The sequence below is a fragment of the Agelaius tricolor genome, unplaced genomic scaffold (assembly GCF_023055355.1).
Source record: "Agelaius tricolor isolate 1412-34295 unplaced genomic scaffold, bAgeTri1.0.p SCAF_31, whole genome shotgun sequence".
NCBI lineage: Eukaryota > Metazoa > Chordata > Aves > Passeriformes > Icteridae > Agelaius > Agelaius tricolor.
This window is the reverse complement of record NW_027269291.1, coordinates 1918900-1934633: the sequence shown is the minus strand read 5'-3', so window position 1 is coordinate 1934633 and position 15734 is coordinate 1918900. Positions and strand designations below refer to the sequence as shown.

Here is a 15734-nt window from a genome sequence, read left to right as displayed (position 1 = left end):
GGGCAGAGGGGTGGCCCAGAGGGTGCAGGATCATTGTCAAATCCTGGGGAATGCTGCAGGTGGAGGGATCAAAGCTGTGAGCTGGGCCCAAGGGCAGGAGCAAAGCAAGCTCAGAAGGCAAAGGAGGAGCACTCAGTGAGGTTGCACTGGCCAGAGACAGAGCAGTTTATTCATGATAATATTTGTACACTCATAAATAGTAAAGGCAGCTTATACCAAAGGAAAGGTTCCCCTTCAGCCTCACTGCTGGGACAGCACAGGAGCTGCCCAGGGAGGGCCAGGGCCAGGCAGGAGGGTCAGGAACTGTCAGAGCACCAAAGGCAGCAGCAGCAGAGCAGGCAGCTCTGGGTGCCTCTCCTCAGGCAGGGAGTGCTGCCTTCCATGGCTCTTGCACTCAGGGCTGAGGCTGGGAGGGTTGGCATGAGCCATGCAGGGGACAGCCAGCAGGGGAAATCAGGCTTTCAGGCAATATACAGAATTTTTTCTACAGGCTACCATGCTGGCAGGATTGGCAATGCTCTGTGTTCAGCAGCTGAAATGAAACCTCAGTCTGAAGCAGTGGAAAGAGATTTTTTCTGTATGGGTACACTGTACTGCTCCTTGTCTTACTGGGAACATGGTGGAGCTGCTAATTAAAAAATTAAGCACCTCTTAATCAAGATGTGGTACCTATTATGAACATTTACTGTTGTGGAAAACCTGCCAGTTTAGTTAAGTTGCATGTGCTGCACTGGACTGCAGAGAGAGCTGCCTTTTCAACACATCTCAATTCCCCTCAAACATGCAAATATCTGTGGAGTTTAACTCTGAATTCTATATTAAGATCTATGTATGGTTCAGGTTACCTTGTACAGCATTTTTTAATCACACCTCCACCAGGTTCTTTTCTTGCCTCAGCCAATTCTCTAGCCGAGCTCAGGCTGGGCACACTCCAGAGCCTGGCAGCTCTTCAAATATCCTGAGAATGTTTGTTGGGGAACTTTTTCAGTTTGGAAAAGCCACACCCCTACACTGAGCTGTGCCTCAGGCTTTGCTGCTTCCCACAATCCTGAACAGGCTTTGAGCTGTGCCCCAGAGCAGGGCAGTCCAGCTCCTCTGGGGTTCCCCTAAATGCCTTTGGGCCATGGACTGCAGGAGCCTGGCCAAGGCCTCCACCTGCCCTGCTCAGAGGGCCTGAATACCAGAAACTGCTGGCATGGGCAGGGAGCATGCAGGTACAAGATAATTAATGAGTATTCCTCAAGGAAGGCACAAGCTCTGGGACCATTGTCCTGCAGCCATCCTGGGAAGGCTTAAGTGGCCTTTCAGAGTGAGTTCCTCTGGAAGCAGAGGGTCTGGACGTGTACAGGAGGAACAGAGTCAGCAGCAGCATGGGGAACATTCTCATAATTTCTCTCATTTTTCTGAACGAAAAAAGCCCTGGTGGGACAGCATCCCCTCCCTCTGCAACGAGGGGATTGTGACAGGTTTGATACCTCTGGAGGCACCAATCACCCGAGATCTCTGCACAGCTGAGAACCTGCCCCACCCTCACCCAGCAGGAGTTTTTGTCACAAGCACACGAGAGCCCTGTGTGCTGCCAGGTGATTGCTGAGCACAGCAGGGCTGCAGAGTTCAGGGCTGGCCCCCAGCCATCCCTCCCTGCTCACAGTGCTCCCAGCAGTGCTAGTAGGTGCAGCCTTTGCTGTAGAGCTGTGCAGGGAAGCTGCCCAGCTCTGGCAGGTAGGAGCCGCTGTCCCCCAGGTGCGACAGGGGCACCGTGTCCTCCTCGCTGAGCTCCAGCTCCGCCTTCAGCCGCGGCTGCTCGGGGAAGGCCATGGAGAACAGAGCCTCAGGCTCACACACAAACTTGTACACATAACGCTCCCCAGCCACCTGCAGGGAGGAGAGGAGGCCAGGTGAGCCCTGCAGGCCCAGGGGCAGCACCAGGGAAGCTTTGCACAAACATCTGCCTGCCCTGAGGTGTGTCAGAGCTGTACCTTTCTCCTTGGACCAAAGACTGCCTAGAAGGCAGAAATTATCTTTCACCTGAATTTATCTTTCACCTGCTTTGTCCCTGTCCCACTCCCTTTTCTCCTCTCCCTCCACAATGCACCTGAGAAAGCCAGCGAGCTCAGGCTCATGGCATTCAAGCAGCCATAGGAGTTTGGGGAAGGTTTCCCTGCTGTCCTCGTGCTGCTCTGACCTCCCCTGGAGCAGCTCCTGTGTAGGAATTGTGTCCCCTCTTGATGGAGTGACCTAATTGTCCTTTGTCTCCTTCAAAAGGAAAATCCTTTTTCCAAAAGGAAAAAGTTTCTCTCCTCAATTTGGTAAGAAGACACCTCACAGGTGTCTTTGTCCCCAAATAGGACCTTGGGGACTTCACCTCAGACCTAAGGATTGGACAGAGGCCAAAAGGTCCTGCCTAAGCAATTCACTAGAAAAAGAAGAGAACAAAGGATCTAATTGCTTTTGTGGGTATTTTTTACCAGGAGCAAGAGCCTCTTGCCCTTAGCTTGGGTTTTCTCTGTAGAGAGTTTTGTTATTTTGCCTGTTATTAAAACATTTCTGTTTCTAACACTACCTCAGGAGCCATCGTGCTGATTTTATGTCATTTGAGGCAGCTGGGCTATCTCAGGTGTGATGTATTTCTCTGAGAGCTCATAAGACCTGGAGAAAATGTGGTAATCCTGGGACCTGGGGGCTGCCAGCTGCCACTCTCTGTCCAGGCAGCAGCAGCAGCAGCAGCCCCTGAACCGCAGCCCCTGCTCCCAGACCATCACACTCCCAATTATTTCCCCAGGGCCCTGCGTGTGCCACACACCATCCCTACCACACAGGACCAAGTTCCAGGCAGCCTTTTCCTCACCAGAGGAAGGACTGATTGTACCCCCTTGAAGCTGCATAAATTCCAACTCTCCTGACTGCAGATATATACCAAAAAAAGAAAGAAACCCTAATTCCCCCTTTGTTTTATTTCTCAAGCTTTGCCTACATTCAGCTCCTTCACAGATTCTCCACTGAGCTACAGCAAAGAAAGGAGAGCAAGGCTGGGATGCCTGGCTTTGTGTGTGTTTGGAGCTTGTTTTCTTGTTTTCACAATCAGGAGGGACTGCTGGAGAACATTCCTGGAGCTTTATTGCACCATCAGCCTTCGTACATGGCTGAGACTGCAGGAGGATGGCAAAGCTCACATCCTGCCTGCAGCAGCCAAGGATTTCTTTGTTAGAGAGCACTTGAAAACATTTCTAGCCAAGAGCATATTGCTAAAGCTCACAGACAATCCTAGCCAATCACTAAAAGCACATGTACACCTGCTTCACACAGTGCTCTCTATTAACAATCCACAATACACCATTATTAATCATAAAACCTTCTACTATCTTGCTAATCTTATTTTCCTGCAATCTTAAGGTCAACCTCAGCCTAGCCTAAAACCCAGGCTATTGTTTCATGTCCTTGCTTGCTTACACCATAGCAACTTTTTCTATTTTCTGACTTTGCAGCTGCAGCTAGCTCTGAATTTTCTGTTCTTTCCAAGGCCTCCTTGCCCAGCACTCTAAAAATCTTACCTTTCCTATTTCCCACAGCTGGTTCAAGGACATTCTGTCTAGGGCTTCTTGTCTCAAGCAACAGAAGCATCACACAAAGTACAAAGAGTTTTTTCCTGCTTTTCCAACTGACCTTCTGCATGATGCCTTTCTCGTAGTAGTAGCGCAGGGACCGGCTCAGCTTGTCGTAGTTCATGGCTGGACGGTTCTTCTGGATCCCCCAGAGCCTGGCCACCTGCAAACAGCACCAAGGAGGCAGTGCCTGTGAGCACAGCAGCCTCAGCTTGCAGGGTTTAGCTGAAAGATTTATTAAATCGAAATAAACAGATTTATTCTATCACCAGCTGTCAGAGGTGGGGCAGTTCTCTGTTGTTCAGTGGGCAGTTTTCTTTATCTCTTCCACAACCAATCCTCCCTCCAGGAGATCTTTTCCTCCAGGAGGCCTCTTCTAGGGCTGCTTTTTCCTATGTTACACTTCATTTTCAAGGTTCCATGTTTATCAGGAGACCAAGCATGAGGGACCACACTGGAAGGGACCTGTGCCTTTCTACTCCTACACAATTTTCAGCTTTATCCACGAGACTCAGAAGTCTGTTGTAAGCCAATGTCAACTCATCTGCACTGAAAGAGCCCATAAATTTTGATTTGTAGCAAATTTAGCACTGCATTAATCCAGTGCTAAATGCAGCTCTAACTGGAAAAAGAGATGGACAGGTATTATGGACACTTCTCCCAGACACTGTCAAGCAGCACTGGATTTTTTTTGGAACATGGCAGCATTTGAAATTGCACTTCAGTGGAAGTAATTTTGAAATGAAGATAGACTAGGACATATATTATGAAAATTTCTGCAATCAGTAGGGCTCCAAAGTCCAAACCTCAATGTCAGCCTCAAGTGTGGAGCATGACAAGGCAGCACAGGTCACTGCAGGCTTGGGAATGAATATCCAGGGAAATGAAGGCTGTGGGTAATTTGACATGCTGCATAGCTGGGGTTTTGAACCCACACAAAAGCAGCCTTTCTTAAACCTGATATTGGTGCCACTCAAGTGTTTTGACCTCTTCTAAAAACCTTGACTTGCTGCAAGGTCTGGCAGGTGCCACTGCCAGGGCAGAGGAAAAGCCACTTGAGAATTTACAGCCCCAGAAACAAAGAGTGATTCCCCTGGGCCTGTAGAGAGCCCCAATGGTTTCACCTCCTCTGGCTCAATGAGCTTGAACTCCATTCCTCTGCCAGTCCAGGCAATGAAGTGGGAATTGGTGGGGTTGTCCAGGAGAGCCACGAGGAACTGCCAGAGCTGCAGCGAGCCCCGTCTCTGGTAGGGGGGGCCTTCCCTGTACCCTCCACCTTCCTGCTTGATGTCTCCTGCTGACAAGGACAAACATGACATCTCTAAGGAGAGCAGTGCTAAAACAACTGGGAAAAAAAAAAGAAGAAAAAAAGAAAAAAAAAAGCAGCACATTTCGCAGTTTCAAAATGTTTACCTGGAATGTTTCAGTTCACTTACAACAGTGGCAAATTCACAAGCAATTCTGATATAAGTCACAATGAAGCTGCTTATGCTAGAAGGCCTGGTTGCTGCTAAGAACGCTCAAAAAAATGAGCAAAATACCAAAAAAGCTGGGTACAAACACACCTGCAAGAAGCAGGGTAATGAGCTATGTAGGTACTGGCCAAGGGGCTGGCTGAGGTGATGGGTAACCCTATCCTACACCAAAACCCCAAGACTTTCCTTCTCCAACCTTCAAATTTCTCTGGGACAACGCAGACATCATCAGCAAAGGACCTCATCTGCTTGTCATAGCTGCAGCCTGCAAGAGAAAGCAACAGCAGCAGTCACAGCCAGGCAGGGGAGGAGCTGCAGGGAGAAAAGCCAGAGCCTGCATCTCTCACCTGATGGATCTTCTGTACACGAGTGCCTTGGGTAACTCTCAGCGTTCAGGTACATGGAAGGGCAGTCAGGAGCGTCTACAAAACAATTAATAAATTAACAATTTGTTCAAAAAGCACAGGTGGACAGGGGAGTGCAGCTGTCTGGGCAAGGTCCTCTTGGAGCCCTCCTGAAGGGTGAGTGTCAGACTGGTAACTGCAGCCTCACGTGCATTGCCCTTCCCATCACGAATCAGAGCAGAAAGATTTGGTGGCACCATCCTTCAGAGGTGCCACCATCCTTCAGAGGTGCCACCTCAGAGGAGCCAGAATATCCAGCCCATCACCTCCACATCGCTTTTACACAAAATCATGCATAAATCAACGTTCAAAATAAATTTGAACCTCTCTCTCCTCGTAGTTTAAGATGATTACACACTTTGCTGCTGCTTTAAGAAGGCATTACACTTTCCCAGGGGTACTGTGGTGATGTCAATGGAGAGCAGCAGCATCTGAATGTTCTTACAGAGTCTCACAAAGGACATTTCAGATGTCTCGAGCCTCCCTGGCTTCTTCACATCATGAGGGGGCATTCTCACAATCAGCTTAGAAAATGTAAGAGAAAAATCAGCCTTTGTTAAAAACAAGCAGGAAGTCTTTTCCTGGTTCTGTGTGTAGTGTAAAGTGCTGGCTGTGCACTGTGCAATTTGTGTTTTCTGAATCAAATTTATCTACAGTGCACAGCTGAAACAGAAGCTGAGACTGGGAGCTCTGCAAAGGTTTCTGTTCCATTTCCCTCTCACACCTGTGTCTGGCCATGGCTGCCAGCAGATGTTTTGCTGATGCTGAGGGAAGAGAACTCTGAGCTGACAGCCTGGGTCTTATTACAGCCATAAACTCTCACAAAAAGCACATTCCCATCCTCTGGGCTTGCACATTTTCTGAACAGACCCAGTGAAATTGTAATACCAATATCACCACAGTGATTCCCTCATAGGAGCTTTTGATTTTTCTGTTTATTTCTGCTAAAGGAAACCATTCAAGCTGTCCATTAAAACACCAGGAAACCAGAAGGATCCTTCCCTCTGGAGAGGGTATTGTGATCTCAGGGTTGTGAGTCCTTGGACAGATCTGCCAGAAAAATAAGATTTATCCCTTGTGGAGAAAGAAGAGGATCACCTGGAGGAGAGAGCTGGCCTCTAGAGAGCTGTTTTGGGCATCACTGAACCTTTTCTCTTGTCATCCCCTGAAATCTCTGTTCTCTGAGCCTTGTTTCCATGGGAAGCACCCAGCAGCATCCTGGCACTGAGCTGAGCCCACCCAGAGCCCTTTCCTCTGTGCTCAGAGGGGCTTCTGCTGCAGGACCCAGGACAGATTTTCTTTCCAAGCTCCAACATATTTGGTTCCTTCCTTTCTGCTGCTGTTTCCTGTTGTTTTCAGCATCATTTCTTCAAAACTGACCTCACTTACTTTCTAAGCTCACAAATACCCCTGAAAACAAAAATTTCCTGTGAAACTGGAAACAGCCTTTTCTTCATTCCTGATAGTGTGAGTGGGATCACAATGAACTTTGAGTGTCTCCTCACTGACTCCTTACTCCCTTGGGGTGGGGATGCTTTTATCTGCTTTGAGTGGATTTATCATCCCCTCCTACCTTGCTCAGGCTTTCAGCTCTGTACCAGGAATTCTTTCTCAGAGCAAGGTGAGTGTCCCAGCCTTGTTTTGGATGCAGTGAACATCAGAACTGTTTTAGCTGCAGCTGCCCAGGGAGCACACAGTGCTGCCAGTGAGGCAGGGCTGCTCCAGGCTCAGGGAGCAGCAGCTCACCCAGCTGGGTACTCCCCAAGGAGCTGCTCCATTGCTGGGGAAGATGGAACAGGAAAGCCTTATCAATAGGATTGCCTGGCAAAAGATTTTGAGAATATGGAAACTATAGGTGAGATTGAAATGAAAGCAAGGTTTGAGATCCCTGGAAAACAGTGGTGTGGCCAGATTGAAGGTGATCTTTTTTTGATGGAACAACACCCTCTGCTTGCAGACAGGCCCAAGGGGCAGAGCAGACCCTGCCAGCTTGGCAGAAGGGGCCCAAAGAGGAGTTTGTAGGGTTTAAAATGTAACACAGTATGGTAATGGAATGATTCTTATAGGCTGTGTGTAAATGCTATAGGATTTGTATCTTGTACTAGATTGGTGAGTGAGAATTAGAATATTCAACACAGAAGAAGATTGATGGTATTGTAACAGGAACCTCACTCCCACCCTCTGACCCTCTCATCCTCTTTCCCCCTCTCCCTTCTCAGGCCTGCTCTGAGCTGTGGACCCTTTGCAATAAACCCCAAATTCCACCACCTGGCTCCAGTGATCTCTCATCTGCACCCATCCCCACCGTCCCACCCCGCAGTGCTCCCAGTCCATGCCCTCAGGAAGGGTCAGTTCTGCCTCACCTGGCTCGTACAGGTAATCCCCCTGCTCCTGCTTGACCAGCACAGCTGCTGGGAGCTGCTGCCTGCTGCCTGCCTGCTCTGCTGCCTCGCACTGCGGCTCCTGCTGCTCCTGCTTGAAGCCCTGCTGGGGGAACTGGAGGCACTGGTAGGCAGTGGGGTCCTCCTGGGTGGGTGGGAAGGGATGGCACAGCTCCAGAGGTGGCTGATAGGCAGAGCTGAGAAGGGAGAAGGTGTGAGGCTGCTGCTTCCTTGAGAATCTGCAGCCCCAGAAGCAATGGGGGATTCCCCCGTGGAGAATCTGTGCAGGGGCTTGGGAGCTGGCCTGCAAGCAAAGCTGAGTTAATAGAAAAAATAAAAATTGAGGATTTTCGAGTGGATCCATAGCAAGGAAGAAAACAAGGCTGTCAGCATGGAAACAGATTAAAAAAGATACATAAAAAGACATAAATATATATTGATATTACTAATATATCATTACTATAATAATATAACAATATAATATATCTATATTATTAATAATATGTCTTTTAGATATATATCTATAAAGATATATATAATAACTATTTATATATATATGTTATATATATAAAATATATACCTATATATATAATATGTAGGTATATATATTATATATATATTATATATACCTATATATATACCTATATATTATATATAATATATATATTTTATATATATATAGGTATATTATATATATTATATATATATTATATATATTATATATAGGTATATATATAATATGTAGGTATATATATTATATATATAATATATATATACCTATATATTATATATATATACCTATTATATCTATATAGAAAATTTTTGTAAGCTACACTATGTGCATAAGTAAATGTGTATATGTACCTTATTAAATTTCTGTAAAACTTTTGTCAATTCTATTGACACTAATTGCTTTGCACCAAAGAATATAATAAGTTATTATATGTAATTAATTAATGTAATTAGTAATTAATGTCTTATAATGTAATGTATGACTTAATGTAATTAATGACTTAAAATCACACTCTATTGAAAGTATATAAGCTGCAGAACATGCAGAATAAAAACTTTTTTCTTCTTGGGCTCTGATCATGTGTGTGTTTGTCATGTCCAACCTAATGGTGACAAGAACACTCTGGTTTCAGCCCTGGTTTTTGTTTTCTGGCCCCCCTGGTTTTTGTTTTCTGCCCCCCCTGGTTTCAGCCCTGGTTTTTGTTTTCTGGCCCCCCTGGTTTCAGCCCTGGTTTTTGCTTTCTGGCCCCCCTGGTTTCAGACCTGATTTTTGCTTTTTGGGCCCCCTGGTTTCAGCCCTGGTTTTTGCTTTCTGCCCCCCCGGTTTCAACCCTGGCACGGGGCTGGTGAGGGGCAGAAGCCTCCTCAGCCCATTGCTGGAGCTGCAGGGCTCACGGTGGCTGGCACAAGGACGGGTGACATCCCAGGGGAGGACGTTTCCAAGGGCAGCTGCCCCACAGCCCCTCACTGCAGGACCTGGCAGGGTCAAGGGTGTGGATTTCACGCCCCAGGCAGCAGAGCTGGGTGCCACAGGGGGCTGCAAACAGAGCACTCCCACCTTCCCCCTGCCACCACCAAGGAGGACAATCCTTGCCAGTGGTGTCCCCTGCCCAGCTCTGAGGTGCCTCACCTGCTCTCCCTGAGGAAGCCACAGCTGGAGGTGGAGCTGGGGGGCCCTGCAGGGCAGGGGAAGCTCCTGTCGTGCCTGGGGAGCTGCTGCAGTGCTGGCTGGATCAGGACTCCAGGGCTGGGGCACTGTCTGGGCTGGTCATAGGCACTGGAAGAGCCCAACAGAAATTGCAGCATCTCAGATCTCAGGAAGGAGTTGTGGCAGCACCTGGAACATCTGTCCCAGGCTGCAAGGTGGGGCTGGGGCTGGGCTCTATCACCATCTCTCAGAGCTGGGGCACTCCTCTGCTGTTCTTTGGGCAGTTTTCTTTATCTCTCCCACAAACCAATCCTCACTCCAGGGAGATCTCTGCTGTTAATGAGCCATTAATTGTTAATTATCTCCAGTTCATGGCCAGTGAGGGTCCCTGCATGGCTGATCCAGTTCCATCATCCCATGGGGAGATGCTCCGCCCAGGGGAGGAGCCAAGCATTCCTACCTGGGTACAATCTGAGATCCTGGGACAGCAGAACAGCCTTTGCACTGGATTCCCCAGAGGAGCAGCAGCTGCCTCTTCCCCTGGATCTCCAGAGGCAGAGACTGCACCTTTCTCCAGGATCCCTGCTCCAGCAGAACCAGCCCTGGCACTGCAGGAGGGCTGAGCCACAATTCCAATGGGACTGTGCCAACACCCTGACCCACAGGGTGCCAGGCTGGGTTCTGACTCTGGCAGTGTTGTTTTGTTCTACTGAACTGTTTATATCATTTTTATTTCCTTCCCTAATAAAGAAATGTAATTCCTGCTCCCATATCTTTGCCTGAGAACCTTTTAATTTCAAAACTATAACAATTCAGAGGGAGGGGGGTTACATTTTCCATTTCAGGGGAGGCTCCTGCCTTCCTTAGCACACACCTGGCTTTCCAAACCCAGACACAAGTTTCAGAGCCCTGGATTTCAGAGCAGCTGCTGCCCCTCCCTGTGGGAGCCATACCTGGCATAAAGGCACTGCTTGCTGTTGTGCTGGAGCGGCTGCTCGTGGCTGCAGGGCAGCTCCGAGGGGCTCTGGGGCTCCTTCTTGATCTTAGCAGGAGGGCTGTGAAAAGCTACTGCAGGAGAGAAAGGAAAGATCAAACTGACTCTTTTCTTCTTTGTGGGGAGCCATGATTGTCAGGCATTTCCAAATGCAGGAAATCCTGCGATTCCTTTGCTGATCTTTGCTGTGCCAACAGTTCAGTGCCCTGAACTCCACGGGACTGTCAAGAAGTTGGATGTGTTGGCAGCAGCCAATTCTTTCCAGCCCCCAATAGCTGGAACAGGATCTCACATTACACCTGACTCCCCCTGATCCACTCAGAGTGAAACTGGGACCATCCCTCTCCTCAGCTCTAGGTCAAAAAGAGAAAGAAATTAAATTTATGGCTCAGAGACCAAGCTCTGAGAAAGGAGGGAAACAAGAGCAGCCAGTAAAAGTGTTTAATTTCAGTTTATGTGGGAGAAACTGCCTGGAGCAGGGGGGAAAGGCACCAAAATTTGGATTTGCCTTTCCCCCAAGAGGTGAGGGCATTCCCATGGTACTTACAGTTTTCTGAATGGAAATCAGGCACAAATTGCTCATCATTGTCTGGAACCTGAGCTGTCAGGAGAGAGAGGGAGGGAGAAAAAGAGGCAGGGAGGAGTCAGTTTTGGCACTTTATTCAGCATAATTAACACTAAGGCAGAAATAAATCTCTGCAGGAAAGATCTGAGCTTTCTGCTGGGGTGATTTTAGTGCCTAAGGAGAGTCTCCCTTTGGGATTAATGAATACATGTGAGTCCTGGGAGAAACCTTACCCATCTTTTCTAACTTCTAGCAATTACTTTTACATCCCTTTTACTGCAGGGAAGGGAGAGCTGGCAGCAGCTTGTTGTTATTTCATAAAGTCTGTCACTGCTGCTGCTGCTAACAAAAGTTACAGTTTTTGTTATTGCAGAGTGGAGAACAGATTGCACTCCCTCTGCTCTAAAACACAGGTGATGCAGTCAAAATTAAGGGACATAAAGGATGGAAGCCCAGTCAGCCAAATCTCAGTCGGCCAAAAATAAACCTCAGGCAGTAACCCTGCTCAAAATGCCTTGCATATTTTTACATCATTATTGTTAAAGATTTTTAAATACCTAGATACAATAAGTACTCCTGTCTATCAAAAGACTGCACTCGAGGATGTGTTTTGAATTTTCTAGAAAATGGATCATCTCTAGTACTGGAATTAGAGCAAAATCACCACGTTTAGAACTAGTTTCACTTGGAATTAATGTGACTTCCTGGCATTCGAAGTTTTCCTTGAAGTTCAAAACAATTAAGACACTAAACTGAAAAGTATGTAAATTCCAGGAAGGTCCCCACAAAGTATTACATTAAAAAATTAGAAAAAGAAGAAAACGAGAAAGAATAGAAGCATTTTGTTCCCCAAATTAAAAGACTACTTTGTAGCTTAAGAAAATATCAACGTTCTGGCAACCTACAAATCTAAGTGACAAATTAGCATAAAATCGAAGCAGTTACAAACAGCCTGGAGCGAAAATTGTACCCAGGGAAGCGGGCCAGCAGCCAAGCTCCATTCATGAGCAAATGCCCGGCACAATGGTGCCATTCAGAATCCTCATTTCCACAAGCCAGGGGCTGGCAAGTCTGGAAAAAAACACTTTTGTTTGGAGTCAGGAGCGGGACAAACCCCAAAACCAACTCAAAACCGAGCAGAGCCGGGAGAATCACGAATCACAAGGTTGGAAGAGACCTTCAAGATCATCGAGTTCCCCGTTCCCTGACACCTCAACTCAACCCTGGCACCCAGAGCCAACCCAGCCTTGTTTAAACACCTCAGGGCAGTGCCCACCTCCCTGGCAGCACATTCCAGTGCCCATTCCCTCTTTCTGTGAAGGATTTTTTCCTCATGCCCAGCCTAAACTCCCCCTGGCACAGCTGGAGGCTGTGTCCTCTTGTCCTGGTGTCACTGCTGAGCCCTGCAGAGGAAATGACCTCGTGGGAATGGTGTGAGCACAAAGAACAGAACAGAATGACCAGGCTGGAAGAGACCTCCAAGATCATCGAGTCCAACCCAGCCCCAACACCTCAATAAACCCTGGCACCCAGAGCCACATCCAGGCTTTGTTAAACACACCCAGGGATGGCACCCAGCAGAGCTGGGGGAAATCACAGAATCACAAGGTTGGAAGAAACCTTCAAGACCATCGAGTCCAACCCATTCCCTGACACCTCAACCAAACCCTGGCACATCCAGGCTTGCTTTAAACGCATCCAGGGATGGTGACTCCACCACCTCCCCGAGCAGAGCATTCCAGAAGTTTAAGAAGAAGGGAAGGAGCCTACCTTCAGTCAGCCAGGTCTCCTGGAGCTGCCGCAGGTCCTGGAAGAGCTCTGCGGGGAGAGGAGCCGCTGCTGATTGCGGGACGCTCCGGCCGCGGAGCGGAGCAGGATCTGACCCCGCTCCCGGTTCCTGCCCGGCCACCCCCGGGTCCCCCTCACCTTCCGAGTCCTGCTCCGGCGGCAGCGCCGCTTCCCCGGGAGTCCTGGCAGCGCCCAGCACGGCTCGGCCCGCGGGCAGCGCCGGGCCCGGGGGCTGCTGCTGAGGGAGGAGCGGCTCAGAGCGGAGCCCCGGGCGGAGCGGGGCCGGCCCGGAGCCCCCCCGGCGGAGCCGCCACTCACCTGCGGGAAGGTGAACGGCACCTGCTGGTCCAGGTACCCCTTCATCCTCCTGGGGCATCTGGGGGGTACCGGGGGCGGGGAACCGGGCCGGGATCCGCAGCAGCGGCGGGACCGCGACCCGGGAGAGGCGGCGACCGCGTCACCGAAACTTCGGATGCGAGGCGGGACCGAGCCCGGCCGGGACGAGCCCCGGGACAGAAGCCCCGCTCGGGTCGGGTCCGGTCCGGAGCCGTCGCTCAGCACCGGCGGGCCCGGCCCACGCGGAGCGCCCGGCGGAGCCGCCCCGTGGCCGCTCCGAGGCCGCCGTGGGCCCGGGGCCGGTTCCCCCCCATTGGCCTCGCTCACGGCCCCGGCTCGCCCACTCCTTTGTTTGATCGAATTTGTGAATGAAGCCCCGAGTCGGGGCACGCCCGCCAATCACCGCTCGCCTCGGCCGTCAACCATTGAGCAGTGGGCGTGGCTCCCACCCTGGCGGGCCAATCGCATGGCAGGGCCGCGCTGTTCATTCACGGCGGAGCGCCCATTCATAAAAAAATAGAATTCTGCCGGAGTTCATTCATGAGCGGCTCCAGGCGGGCCCCGCCGTGTCCGTGTGTCCCACCCAGTGTGGCACAGCCCTGCCCCTCCTCAGCGAACCGCGCTCGTTTTTAAAACCTCTCTGAGGTCATTTCCAAACCTTCTGAGGTCATTTCCAAACGTTCTTCGAGGTCATTTTCAAACCCTCTCTGAGGTCATTTCCAAACCCTCTGAGGTCATTTCCAAACCTTCTGAGGTCATTTCCAAACCTTCTTCGAGGTCATTTCCAAACCCTCTCTGAGGTCATTTCCAAACCCTCTCTGAGGTCATTTTCAAACACTCTTTGAGGTCATTTCCAAACCTTCTTCGAGGTCATTTTCAAAACCTCTTCGATGTCATTTTCAAACCCTCCGAGGTCATTTTCAAACGCTCTTCTTGTTCAGTTCCATTCTGAGCAAGTTTCAACAAGACTTGGAAGAAATCTCACCCATCCAGCAGGAGTGAAAATAACTAAACTAACTGCCTGTCCAAATCAGTTTGGCTCATGCAAATGTTAAGGGACTAGAATATAAAAAAAAAATAAATCTAGTTTTGGGACTTGCACACTAAAAGAAGTGGATTTGCTTTTCCAGGGGCTGTCTCCTGGGCCACGTGCATGCATCCAGTTATTTTTTTCCCCAATTTCTCCTTTAAAATTTCAAGATGCTACTTACCATTTATTAATCCTCTTTATCTCCCCAAAAATATTAGTGACATGCAGGGCCTGGTGATAATGAGATAATAATTCATGGAATGTTATGCCCTGGAAGAGAAATAGGTACGCAAGAGAAGAAGAAAAAGGGGGAAGTTATCCATTAGGCTAAATGGAACTTTACATTTTTCATGTTTTCTCTACATCTCACCCCTCCCAGTTTGCTGTACAGCTCTGCTGGCTGTGAAAGGGGTGCCTGTGAAGTTTAATTATTGAATCAATGTGTATTTTGATATTTCAAATAGGCCATAAATCTCCACTGTGTCGGGAGCCTGACTGACACACCTGGGGCAGCGTATGCCAGGCCTATTTTTACATCATTGTTAAATATTTTTAAGTATTTTTAAGAACCACCAGTGTGAACAGGAAATTCACAGCCCCAAATTCACTGCCATTGGTACTGACCAGGCAGTAATGCCATTTTTAAAATTTATTGGGTTTTTTTTGTTTTATTTTGTTTTTTTCCTCTGACAGAGATGTTCTGTCAATGCTATCAATGGCTTTTTCTATTTCTGTTTCACATTTGTTTTCAAAGGCTGGCTAATCAAATGTGAGCAATTAATGTTCAGAGTGATTAATTGCCTTCTATTATTTTTTTTCCTTGAGGTGTGGAGTGTTTGAAGGGTTCAGATGTGACACATAAACCAGAGAGCTGACTCTTATAAAGTATCAGCAACAGATTTATTCCATCATTGTAACCCACACTGCCCAAGGTGTTTCTTCCCTGCACTTACAGTTTATTTTTCTTAGTCACCAGCTGAATTTTGTGCCTAATCCCCCTCTCCCTCCTAAGATTTAACTGTACTGGTTTCAGAAAAGCCAACCCTGGATTTCAGATGCATCCCCTGCAGCTGTGCTTGGGGAAATGCAAAGCTCTCAGACAGAGATGCTGACACAGACAGGATCCAATTACAAATGTCTTAGAAAGTGACACACTGAAAGCTGGAAAAAAAAACCCTCTCTGTGCTGTAGAATGGAGCAGGAAGAGACCTGCAGTTCTATAAAAATAATAATAAACAGCTGGATGAAGAGCTCAGGTTTCTTAACATCAAGCATGAAATCAGCCCAGCTGCTCCTCAATACCCTGCTGCTCCTCGGACAGGAATATCTGAGTGAGGAGCTGAGGCCAGAACTGCCCATTGTTCCCAGCCAGCCTTGCTGGGAGTGATGCAGTTCCTGAGGAAACACAGAAATCCCAGCACTGGGAGCTCCTGCCAAGCACTGAGAGCAGCCCCAGCTCCCGGCAGAGTGCAGGGAAGGGCTGGGAATTGTGTGTGCAG

At 48.6% G+C, this 15734-nt stretch overlaps 1 protein-coding gene across 2 annotated transcripts; it reads right to left on the bottom strand.

The window, feature by feature from the left end:
• Positions 1 to 136: 136 nt before the first annotated feature.
• Positions 137 to 13565, bottom strand: ETV4 (ETS variant transcription factor 4). Of its 2 annotated transcripts, none has more exons than XM_071451122.1 (12): positions 13188 to 13565; positions 13008 to 13104; positions 12852 to 12899; positions 11064 to 11117; positions 10476 to 10590; positions 9505 to 9651; positions 7845 to 8059; positions 5425 to 5499; positions 5274 to 5342; positions 4727 to 4899; positions 3664 to 3765; positions 137 to 1875 (listed from the first exon to the last, which is right to left on the bottom strand). In XM_071451122.1, the coding sequence occupies exons 1-12, from the start codon at positions 13230 to 13232 to the stop codon at positions 1666 to 1668; spliced, it is 1350 nt and encodes a 449-aa protein (XP_071307223.1). In that variant the 5' UTR covers positions 13233 to 13565; the 3' UTR covers positions 137 to 1665. The 2 variants fall into 2 exon arrangements, with proteins under 2 accessions (XP_071307223.1, XP_071307224.1); XM_071451123.1 differs by having other exon boundaries at positions 4727 to 4896.
• Between the last annotated feature and the right edge of the window lie 2169 nt (positions 13566 to 15734).

What these genes read in the sequence shown, in the direction of transcription:
- ETV4 (XM_071451122.1), bottom strand. Translation starts at nt 13,232, where the DNA reads ATGAAGGGGTACCTGGACCAGCAGGTGCCGTTCACCTTCCCGCAG. An exon ending in GGAGACCTGGCTGACTGAAG is followed by an intron (nt 11,118 to 12,851) that starts GTAGGCTCCTTC and finishes CTCTCCTGACAG; the next exon opens with CTCAGGTTCCAGACAATGAT. An exon ending in GTGTACAGAAGATCCATCAG is followed by an intron (nt 5,343 to 5,424) that starts GTGAGAGATGCA and finishes TTTCTCTTGCAG; the next exon opens with GCTGCAGCTATGACAAGCAG.